The sequence below is a fragment of the Lampetra fluviatilis genome, chromosome 53 (assembly GCF_964198595.1).
Source record: "Lampetra fluviatilis chromosome 53, kcLamFluv1.1, whole genome shotgun sequence".
NCBI classification, from domain to species: Eukaryota; Metazoa; Chordata; class Hyperoartia; order Petromyzontiformes; family Petromyzontidae; genus Lampetra; species Lampetra fluviatilis.
Genome location: NC_136327.1, coordinates 8,289,571 through 8,301,721, shown reverse-complemented (window position 1 = coordinate 8,301,721; position 12,151 = coordinate 8,289,571). Strand labels below are relative to the sequence as shown.

The following is a 12,151-nucleotide window of genomic DNA, read 5'->3' as shown; positions in this document are numbered from 1 at the left end:
GCGCGTTGTTCACGCGTCACCATTCGTCACCCTCGGCCTTGGGACTATCCCGGCAGCCATGCGCGCTTGGGATGGGGGGTCCCGGGCACAATGTGTGTGTGTGTGTGTCGAGACAGACTTCGACTTACGAACACTCGACTCACGAATACCCGCACTTACGAAGCAGCTCCCATGAAATATTTGTTGTTGTTTTTTCCTACCATGACTTAAAAACGCAAACTCTCGCTTGCAAATTGAACCGCGGCACTAATTTGTCCAGCTGAGCGCTCCTCCGCGAGATGGAAATGAGCAGGCCTCGACTTACGAACTGTTTCGACTTAAGAACAGGTATCGGGAACACATTGTGTCCGTAAGTCGAGGACTGCTCGCATTGTTCAACTTCTTTCGCGCCGTACGTAGACAACCGCGCAAATCGGAGGAGCGGGGGTGTGGGGAGGAAGGATAAGAAACTAAACACAACAACAAGCAGCTCTAAAGATATTGAGTTTTCAATCTACAGAAGGAATTCAACTGTGCCCCCTGCCCTGCCCCCCCGCCTCCCCTGTTCAATGTCCAGCCCCCCCCCCCTCTTCGTTGCCGTGTCGCCCAGCGAGTCTCGAAACCATCGCCTTGCCACGCCTCTCATCTCCTTCAATGTCCCCTCCTCTCGTCTTCTTCATTACAAACTTCTCTCTCTGTCTCTTTCTGCCTCCTGCTCCCTGTGCCCCCACCCCCCCCCCCCCCCGTTTTCCGTCTTCCTCCCTCCTCGCTCCCCTCGACTGGAATCGACTTCCCCCCGTACATTGAGCAGCACTGCACCATGGACTCAGCACTGCACCATAGACTCAGCACTGCACCATAGACTCAGCACTGCACCATAGACTCAGCACTGCACCATAGACTCAGCACTGCACCATAGACTCAGCACTGTCCATAGACTCAGCACTGCACCATAGACTCAGCACTGCACCATAGACTCAGCACTGCCTATAGACTCAGCACTGCCCATAGACTCAGCACTGCACCATAGACTCAGCACTGCCCATAGACTCAGCACTGCCCATAGACTCAGCACTGCCCATAGACTCAACACTGTCCATAGACTCAGCACTGCACCATAGACTCAGCACTGCACCATAGACTCAGCACTGCACCATAGACTCAGCACTGCACCATAGACTCAGCACTGCACCATAGACTCAGCACTGCCCATAGACTCAACACTGTCCATAGACTCAGCACTGCACCATAGACTCAGCACTGCACCATAGACTCAGCACTGCCTATAGACTCAGCACTGCCCATAGACTCAGCACTGCACCATAGACTCAGCACTGCCCATAGACTCAGCACTGCCCATAGACTCAGCACTGCCCATAGACTCAACACTGTCCATAGACTCAGCACTGCACCATAGACTCAGCACTGCACCATAGACTCAGCACTGCCTATAGACTCAGCACTGCCCATAGACTCAGCACTGCACCATAGACTCAGCACTGCACCATAGACTCAGCACTGCACCATAGACTCAGCACTGCCCATAGACTCAGCACTGCCCATAGACTCAGCACTGCCCCTGTACACGAAGCAGTCAACCTCCTGAACCTCATTCCGTTCCTCTCTCAAAGCATCACCCCCTCTTCTCTATCGCCCATTCCCTTCCTCTTCCCTCCCCTCGCCCCTCCACTCCTCCCCGTCTCTCCCCTGCAGCCCTGTCGCGACCTCCACGTGCCCTCCTGTTACGGGCACTCATTCCTCAACCACTTGTGCTGGCTCTGCTATCTAAACCAGTCGAGTTTTTTGCTACCGCCTATTCAACTATGCAAATCGTCCTGAGCCAAGACGCTCTACGAATATAAAACGTGTTTCAGAGCTGCACAGTTCGACTCCGGTGGACGCCCTGGTGAACACTGTGGTGGAGCGCCACGGTGGCTAGGAGATGTTAACGACCTCGCCTGGTATACAGGAGGTCGTGGGTTCAATGCCGACCCCGACACCTGGATATTTGGAGTTTGCGGTGTCTCCCTCCCCGTGGTCGTGTGGATTTTTCTCCGGGTCCTCCGGGTTTTCCCTCCACATTTAGAATGAACATCACGCGTTTAGAGTAATTAGCTGCTGCTATACATTTCCACGTGATGATGATGAGCCACTTCGTTGAGCTGTCATTTGTGGTGGACAGGTCGCTTCTGAAAAAGAAGCTGCACAGCAGATTAGTGGGACCTTACCTGGAAAGATAAAAAATTTGTTTCGTAAATATCTTCTTGGTTCTTTCGGTGAAGTCACGTAGAAGGGAAATAATAAAATAATAAAAATAAAACAATAAAAAAAAATTCTCACGACGTTTCGGCCACAACGCAAGCAGCCGTCCCCAGGTGAAGAACAGGTCTGTCGGAAAGACAGCGTCCGAATGATTCACCTGAGGACGGCTGCTTGCGTTGTGGCCGAAACGTCGTGAGAATTGTATTTTATTATGTTTTATTTGTATTATTTTATTATTTCTCTTCGACGTGACTTTACCGAAAGAACCAAGAAGATGAATCCCTGCAGTCACGAAAGCTTTAAATGGAAGTTTCGTAAATAGTATAACCGTGCGAATACTCTGCACCGTCTGCTTCGTATTAGACATTGAAAGGTTCCACGCGGTAATTCGTACGGGTATATAGGCCGTTTGTTGTGCCAGCGTAATTTTTTTAATTTGCCAAATTGCCAAATTTGCCAAATTCTAAAAACGCCGCCGCCAATGACTCGCTTGGCATGGCTCGTGAGCAGCAAATCATCGCCCCCGTTAAATTGTGGAGCTTTTCAGCCAGGCTGGGCTGGCATTTTGGCAAGGACATCGCACAAGCGCCACTGACAATAACAACGGTAATGACTTATTTATACGGGAGAGCCACGAGGAGTAGGAGGAGTCTTGGGACTCTTGTTTCAGGGGGGTCCTACTGCATTCACTTTTATTTTAAGATGTTTTCAGCCAATTAACGATGCGAGCTGTGTTCATTATTCACGTGGGAAGGAAACCCGAGCAGCCGGAGAAACCCCCACGCGTGTGAGCGAGGGTGCAACGCTCTGTTCCACGTACAGATGGCAACAGATGGAGATTAGTCCACACGTTCTTAGGTTTTTTCGGTAAAGTCACGTAGGTAAAACATCAAAATTAATGAAAATAAAATAAAACAAAAATCACGACGTTTCGGAGGCAACACAAATCTCCGTCATCAGGTGGGACCGTCACAGCCGAATTAGCTGCTTTGACGGTCCCACCTGATGACGGAGACTTGTGTTGCCTCCGAAACGTCGTGATTTTTGTTTTATTTTCATTAATTTTTATGTTTTACCTACTTGACTTTACCGAAAAAACCTAAGAATATGATTCCTTGCAGTCACGAAAGCTTCAAATCTAGAATTAGTCCACACGTTGGTGTACCACCTTCTCCCGGCGTGCTGGGGTACGGGCTACTCCTCGACGCCCACGGGATGGGAGTTCCACAACAACACCATCTGTGCGTGATCCACCAACCCTCGTCGCTTCCTCCACGATGCTGCCGGGTTAAACACAGCCCACGTGCAGCACCTCCACCATCACCGCCACCACCACCACCGCCGCCGTTACCACCACCGCCACCACCACAGCCACCTCCACCACCACCGCCACCACCACAGCCACCTCCACCGCCACCACCACAGCCACCTCCACCATCACCGCCACCACCACAGCCACCGTTACCACCACCGCCACCACCACAGCCACCTCCACCATCACCGCCACAACCACCACCGCCCGGCACTTTGTATCCCGGCAACCGGACAACACATAGCTAGCAGTTACATATGTCTAAGAATCGCACGGTAAAAAATACATGAAGTTGTACAATTAGGAATAAAAAAAAATTGTACTTCAAATCTCATCAATGATTCTCACACGACGTCTGGGCCACGTGGCAGGACCCTCTTCCAAAGAGAGTCACAAGATTTGGAAAGCCTTTTCCTGGGTTACACAAGCGTGGTGATGATGATGATGATTATTATTATTATAAAATGTAATCAATCAGGATAACACACACACAGTAGTGCAATCGCCGCTCCCGATTGCAACAAAACATCTTAGCAGGAGCCTCATGAAAAGACTGTCATGATGATCATATTCATACTAAAGGTTGGTTTGTTTTGGGTTAGGTTGCGTAAATATTAAACGTGCCGTTAATGTTAAAATCATAACCAGAATGACCTCTATTGTATGAAGCGCCTTTCATCTTGAAGTATCTGAAAGCGCCGCACGTAGCAGTAGTAGTAACAGTGAGACACCCCCACCCCACCCCCCACCACGACCGCCTTTGTATCTCCTCAGGGCCGCTGGAAGGCCGCGTGGTGCAGGTGCACGGCCCCGCCACCCAGGAAGCCGAAGGCCGGGTAGACGGGCGACGAGCAGTCGAAGGGCCGCTCCCAGAGCAGCCGCATGGCCCCGTCGGAGGCGTCGAACAGGGCGGCCGTGCCGCGCTCGCGGTCCACGGCCACGGCCAGCACCTCGGGCAGGGCCACGGCGCGGCAGCCGCCCGAGGAGGCGGCGGGGGCGCGGGGCCCGCGGGGCAGGAGGAGTTTGCCGGCGGCCGCGGTGACGAGCAGCGCGCTCGGGGAGGGGGCCTCGGCCTCCTCGCTGCCGCTGTCGTGCCCGCTGTCCTGTTCGTACCTGCCGGGTGCGGGCGGTGGGGCAATGCGGGGGTGTCAGGGTCTGTCTGCTGCTGGATGAGGGTGTCAGGGTCTGTCTGCTGCTGGATGAGGGTGTCAGGGTCTGTCTGCTGCTGGATGAGGGTGTCAGGGTCTGTCTGCTGCTGGATGAGGGTGTCAGGGTCTGTCTGCTGCTGGATGAGGGTGTCAGGGTCTGTCTGCTGCTGGATGAGGGTGTCAGGGTCTGTCCGCTGCTGGATGAGGGTGGTGGTGTCAGGGTCTACGCAAGGGGAGAGGTGGTCAATTTTGCGGCCTTTGGCTGCCGTTCTGTCGCCAGTCTCGACCGGCCACGCTCACCGCGAATGCACCGGGCTCCATCATCAATATCGTCATCACCGTCGTCATCATCGTCATCAACATCGTAGTCATCGTCATCATCGTCGTCATCATCATCGTCGTAATCAATCGTCGTCATCACCGTCTGTCATCATCATCATAGTCGTCAACTTAACGAGTACCATACTCATCATTTTCAGAATCATCATCCCATTCTCCTCTTCTACCTCGCCTCCTCCTCACCCTGCTCCTCATTAACACCACCAACCAACCCACCACTAAATCACTCCACCACCCAACCACCGTACCACCACACCCAACCACCACTCAGCTGCAAGCCCACCACGCCAACACCACACCACCGCCACCACCATCATCCTCGTCCTCCCACCTGTGCCTAGGCACCGATCAACTCCCCCGCCACGACACCACCCCATGACTACACCACCACCACCACCACCAAACCGCGTAGTCTTCTGCGGCCATCTGGAACCCTCTCCCTTCCGACACTGGAGATATGCACTTTTAAATCATCACCTTGATTGACAAACTCATTGATTTGGAACTGCTTTTTGTGTTTAGATTGTTGTCCCTCCCCCGCACCTCCGATGAGCACGGTTGTCTACGTACGGTGCGAAAGAAGTTCAACGTACACACATACACACCACCCAACCACCCCCCCCCCATCACACCGCGCCATAACTACCACACCACCAGCAGCACCACCGCACCACCTCATCACCAAATCACTCCACCAAAACACCACCCCATGACGACCACATCGCCATCCAACTACCAAACCACAGCACCACCACAGCACAGAGGTCGCAAACGGGTTTTGATTCCTTACCCGTACCCGTACCCGGCCGCACCAGGGTCGTAAATGGCTACCCGTACCCGGCCGGGTACGGGTAGCCGGGTATCGGGTAGGGTATCGGGTACCCGGTTGCGACCTCTGCCACAGCACCACCCCAGCACAACCACAGCACCACCACTCTCCTCGTCCTCCCACCTGGGGCTGTGCACGTCCCCGCGAGCGCCTGCGCCGCCGCCGCCGCCGCCGGCGCCGCGGAACCACTCGTGCAGCTTGCTCTCAGCCACCACCCCGATGCGCACCACGAACGAGTCGGGCAGCACGCGCAGCGCCCAGCAGGCGCGGCCGCGCGCCGCCAGCGGCGCGTCGCCCACCACGAAGTCCACCGGGAGGCACACGGCCGGCGGGGCCGGCGGGGCCGGCGAGGGCCGCTCGGCGGCGAGCACGGTGGCGAGGCCCGCGACGGAGCGGGCGCACAGCCCGTCCTTGCTGATGCTCAGGCGCTCGCGGCTGCAGCCGCAGCCCGCGTCGAAGCGGAAGCGGAGGACTGGGGGGGGGGGGGGTGGGGGGGGTTGGGAGGGGGTGGAGATGAGGAGGAGGATGCAGAGGAGGAGGTAGAAGGGGTGGAATCGGGAGAAGGGATGAGAAGTGGGGTGCGAGGATGAAGAGGGGGAAGGATGATGGAGAGATGAAGGATGATGAAGGAGCGGGCGGGAGGTGGGGGAGGGGGGGGAATGAGGGGGAGGGGTGGAAGAGGAGGGTGATTATTAATAATAATAATAAAACAATAATACAGCTGTCCAGGTCCCCGTGTCTGACTTCGCGTGTGTCCCCGCGTGTGTCCCCGCGTGTGTCCCCGGGTGTCCCCGTGTGTGTCCCTGTGTCCGGCAAAACAACCCCCTACCCCCTCGTTGGTGTTGGACAGTAACGCTGTGGTGAGCAGTGCCATGAGCGAAGGGCCAATTTTGATTGCCCATTCCACTCATGGCGTTTGTAGCCACCACAGCGGCCAAAGGGGGCTTTGGATTGGTGTGCGGGGCTTGTAACCCCTCCACCTTCCAATAAATTACCACTAAACCACGAAAAAAATATCAAACGAGGTTTGTGCCGGAGGCCCCGTGGGGACAGGCGGATATGACGTCCCCTGGCCAAACCCCATTTGGCGGAGCCAGGAGACTGAATCCTTACCCTCGGGGTTCCTCCAGAAACAGCAAAAAGACACTGCGGTGGCCACGTGGAATGTTTGAATGCTCACTGAGGAGAGGCTGCCACTCCTCTGTATGGAGCTGGACCGGTACTGCCTGGATCTCTGTGATATTCAAGAGGTCCGGTGGAATGGCTCTGGCTCCTGCCACCATGAGGGGTGGACAGTCCTCTACTCGGGGCAGGAGACTGCCAAACAACAGGGAGTGGCTCTTTTTCTAAACAAAATAATGAAGGGGACGTGGGAGCGTGGCGGTGAGGTGTGGGAAGCTGTAAGCCCAAGGCTACTTTGGGCTCGCCTTCCCATCAACTAAATGTAAGGAGTGCTGGTCGTGGTTACTCATGCCTCCACCGAAGATGAACATCAGTGGAGGTGTAATAAAAGACTCGGACGCTTCTCTCTGTCCTGTGTCCTTTATTTGGGTTCGATCTCTTTTCCCTCACGGCCCTCCCCTATATACTCTCTGCTCTGCAGCCCCAGGCTGCTGTCGCTCACGTAGCCCAACTCCCTCCTAGCAGATCCGCTGCTGTCTCGTCGCGCAGACCCCCGCTGCCCAACTCCTCCCTTGCAGACCCGCTGCTCTCTGCAGCCTCCTCGCTGCTCCTGCTGCCCTGGGGTCGGTCACCGTTGGCCGACGGTGCCGATCCTCGTGGGCTGGGTGTGTGGCGATCTCGCCACTCTCTCTCTCTCACCCTTCGCCCTGCATGGCCTCACACTTTCCCAGTCTCCGATCACTCCCCACTGCTTCCGGTTTCCCCCCTTATAGACCTGAACCCTCTCCCCCACGTGACGTAACTCCTCCCCCCATGACGTCACTTCCGGGAGGTCGTTTACGCCCGCATTACAGAGGGATGCAGGCAAGGCCGATGTGTCAGATTCCTTCTATGGCCTCCTGTCACAGGTGCTGGCTAAAGTGGCCCCTCAGGATAGAATCATCCTGTTGGTTGACTTTAATGCCCGAGTTGGTCATGATTCTGGCACCTGGTCTGGAGTGATTGGAAGGCATGGGCCAGATCAGCTCAATAATAATGGTAGGAGGCTGCTAGATTTTTATGCAGTCCATGGGCTTGTAATTATCAACACGCTGATCCGACATCAGCGCATCCACACAATATCATGGATGCATGCCGGGCCCAAGCAAGAACATCTGCTGGACTATATAGTGATGGAGTAGCGGATGCGGTCCCATGTCATTGACACCAGGACCTACCATGGAGCTGATCTGCCCTCTGACCATCGACTTGTCATCTGTAAGATGCGCCTGCCATTCATCCACTCCGGTGGTGGGTGTACACCCAGGACCCCATTCAAACCCATAGTGACCTGGTCTCAACTAGTTGAGACCAGGCCACTATGCAAGCGAGAATTTCATCATCGCTTGCAGCTGGGGTTGGCATCGTTCCCCACTCCTCCTGATGTCGAGGGGAGATGGGGGAGGTTTAGGACTGTGGCTCATGCAACTGCAATGGCTGCGTTGGGTACATGGTCCAGACCTTCCCAGAGACCCTGGCTAATAGAGGAGGTGTTCAGGGCTGGCGACAGGCCCAATCTCATTGTCTACAGCATCCCACATCAGAGAATGAGGAGGTTTACCGCAGCCTTCGCTTGGAGGTTTGGAGAGCCGTGAGGCGCTGCAAGGATGGGTGGTGGTCGCGGGTTGCTGAGGAGATGGAATCTGCCTTCGTGGCCCACGATCACAAATCAATCTTTAATTACATAAAAAAGTTACTTTTAGTGCCACACCTATCACCATTATTAGGGGAAAAAACGGTGATCCAACCTCCAACCCCCAGGAACAGGTTGGCAGATTTGCTGAGCATTTCTGCGAGGTCTTGGGGGAGAGGAAATCCCTCAGCCTGGAAAACATCATGGGACAAAGTGGGGATGACCCTGCTGAGGCTGCAGTGCCTCAAATATTGGAAGAAGTAGTCACCCCCTGTGAATGGCTGGCTGAGGTGCCATTTGTCGAGGAAGTACTGAAGGCGATCCAGAGTCTGAGACCAGGAAAGGCACCGGGCAGAGATGGTCTCCCAAGCGAAATGCTTAGGGAGGGTGGAGTTTGTGCACAGAGCGGCCTACATGACATCATAATAACAGTCTGGACCGCTGGATGGGTTCTGCAGGATTGGAAGGATGCCCTGGTGGTCCCCTTCTTTAAGAAGGGGGACCGCACAGACTAATAACTCCAGGAGCATCTCACTCCTCAGTGTGCCGGGAAACGGTCCTGGCAAAGATTATTCAACATCGCCTTGCCAGGTACACTGAGGAGATGATTGCAGAGCCCAAATGTGGTTTCAGGAAAGGGCTGTCCTGTACATCTGCCATATTTTCTGTCTGTCTGCTACAACAGAGGTGTAGGGAATTCCAACAAGACCTTAATCTCTGCTTTATTGACCTAGTCAAGGCCTATGATACCATCAGTAGGCCTGGGCTCTGGGTTGTTCTTCATGCTTTCGGAGTCCCTGACTCTCTGCTGACGATCATTAAGGACCTTCATGATGGTGAGTGGGCCCTGGTTAAACTACGTGGCTGGGAGTCGGAGCTATTCCCTGTTCACCTTGGAGTGCAACAGGGATGTCCTCTGGCTCCCACATTATTTAACATCTATTTCGACCATGTAATTCATGAAGCCTTCAATGACTTTACTGGAGAAATTTCCATCTGGTACAGATACAATGGGAGGCTGATCGATGCCCAGGTGCGGTCAAGGGATGGCTCCGTATTGGTCAACCATGTTATGAATGCCGATGATCTGGTAATTGCAGCTCACTCCTAAAGGAGGAGTTGGAGGCACTGCTGCTGAACCAGGAGCTTGCCACTAAGATGTAGGGCCTTACCATCAGCCCCACCAAAATTAAGCACCTGCCAGGGTATTTTGTACCATCGGGTACTCCACACCGACAACTCACAAATGGTGATGGGGCAGTTGTGGAGAAAGTGGAGAGTTTCCCATACCTTAGCAAAATGCTCATGATCGGCTCCGGTTTGACAGCAGAGGTCTTACTCCGAATCAGTCGAGCAGCATAATCTTTTCATCGGTTGCGTAACGCTGTGTGGAAGCTACCTGGTCTGTCGCTCCGCACGAAGCTTCAGGTCTTCTCGGCCACAGTTATGCCCTCTCTTCTCTACGCTTGCGAAACGTGGACCCCCCTAATGGAACATCTTCGCCGGTTAGAAACATTTAGGTTGGCCTGCATACGATCCATCCTGGGTTTAACCAGGCTGGATTGTGTGAGGAGCTCACAAATCCTTGAAAGATCTGAACAAAGTCCCATCGGTGAGCTCCTCCAGCAGGCAATGCTGCATTGGCTGGGTCATGTAGCCCGCATGCCCAGCCACCACCACCTCGTCACCAGCGTCGTCTCACCTGGCGCGGGCGGAGTCCTCACCACGACCTCGTCGCTCCACGCCCCCGCGCCCACCTCGTTGGCGCCGCGCACCCGCACCGCGTAGGCTGCCCCCTCCTCAAGCGCCGCCGCCACCGCTGCCGACGCAGACGCTGACACGGAGTGCGACCCCTCGGGGCCCGCGTCCTGGGGGGCGCCCCCATCGGCGAACAGCTCCCCTCCATCCACCCACACCACCGGCTTCTCCGAACCGCCGTCACCGTCACCGCCGTCACCGCCGTCACCGCCGCCACCGCCGCCACCGCCGGCGCCGCCGCCGCCGAGAAGGGGATTCGCAACTCCGTTGCCGGCCGTGCCGGAGCCGTCCGGCGCCAGCGGGCGGAACTCGAGGTGGTAGGAGCGCACCGGCGGGCAGCCCCGCGGCAGGGCCCAGCACAGCGCCAGGCGGCTGTAGACGAAGCAGCGGCGAGGGTCGAGGGTCGGCGCGTCTGGAACTGCGCGTCAGTGCGGGGGGGTGGGGGGGGTTGACGGTGAGGTTTGGTCAAAACGCAGCCCGGATTCGCGTCCCGAGCGATCGTGCCACGGTGGCTCTTGGAGATGTTAACGAGCCCCTGCACGAGCGGCATTGCACCCCACGTCGAAAACTCAGCAGGACCAGGATAGAACAACACCCGGTGGCGAGATGTTAACTACCTCGCCTGGTATACATGAGGTCGTGGGTTTGATCCCAACCCTGACGCCAGCTGTGTATTTGAAGTTTGCGTCTCTCTCTCTCTCTCCCTGTGGTCGCGTTGATTTTTCTCCGGGTCCTCTGGTTTTTCCCCTCCATGTTGAGAATCAACATCACGCATTTAGAGTGATGATGATGATGACGAGCCACTTTCGTTGAGCTATCACTTGTGATAGCCAGATCGCTTCTGAAAAAGTGCTACACAGCTCAGGGGGCCTTTCCTGGTAAAATAAAAATAACAAAGTTAAGCCAAGTAAGTTAATTTAGATTACGTATTTAGCCGTTGCTAATGGGAGGTGCGGGGAAAGCACAAACTACCGAACCACACAAAGTCGTTGTTAAAGAAATTAGTTTTCAATCCGGATGATAATGAAGAAGATAATGATGATGATGAAGATGATGATGATGAAGATGATGATGATGATGATGAAAATGATGATGATGATGAAGATAATGATTTAAAAGTTCGTAGCTCCCAGTGGCATCATAATGATCGCTGGGGAGTCAAAGACGGCCGGGTGTGTGGGCCACACCACCGCCCTTCCCCCCCCCCCTCACGTGCCCTGCCGGCCACCGTGAAGGTGCTCACTAACAGCACTTGCCCCAGCGGTCAATGAAAGGCTACACGGGGGGCAAGGGGGACCTTTGTCTCTATCGTTATCGTTGCTGTTGCAGTTGTTGTTGTTGCATGTTGTTGTTGTTGTGAGCGTCGCACCTCTGCGGAAGGAGAGGTTGGCGAGCATCTCCGCCTCTCGGGACACGTCAAGGGTGAAGCCTCCGAAGCCGGTGTCCACCACGGGCGGGCCCAGGCTCTTGAGAGACTCCAACGCTCGGCAGATCCTGGCGGGGTCGGCACGGGGGTCGGTGCGGGGGTCGGCACGGGGGTCAGCAAGGGGGTCGGCACGGGGGTCGGCACGGGGGTCAGCACGAGATTGGGCAGGCGGACAGACCGAGAGGAGGCGCGGGGCGAGGGGGGGGGCGCACGTGCAAGCCAGCGAGTGAGCCAGCCATTGAAGCAACCAACGACCGAGCCAGCGAGTGAGCCAGTCCACGAGCCAGCGAGTGAGCCAGTCCGT

General features: G+C 55.5%; 1 protein-coding gene across 2 annotated transcripts in view; it reads right to left on the bottom strand.

Annotated features, from left to right (window-relative positions):
- Positions 1 to 3,237: 3,237 nt before the first annotated feature.
- The window catches only part of TRIM46 (tripartite motif containing 46), a 44,144-nt gene continuing 35,230 nt past the window's right edge, over positions 3,238 to 12,151 (bottom strand). For both annotated transcript variants that reach the window (XM_078879340.1, XM_078879341.1), the window contains exons 9-13: positions 11,791 to 11,915; positions 10,366 to 10,839; positions 5,993 to 6,341; positions 3,671 to 4,666; positions 3,238 to 3,553 (exon numbers count right to left, since the gene is read on the bottom strand). In XM_078879340.1, the coding sequence (XP_078735466.1) occupies positions 4,324 to 4,666; positions 5,993 to 6,341; positions 10,366 to 10,839; positions 11,791 to 11,915 (1,291 nt within the window). In that variant the 3' untranslated portion in view covers positions 3,238 to 3,553; positions 3,671 to 4,323. The remainder of the gene's footprint in view (positions 3,554 to 3,670; positions 4,667 to 5,992; positions 6,342 to 10,365; positions 10,840 to 11,790; positions 11,916 to 12,151) is intronic.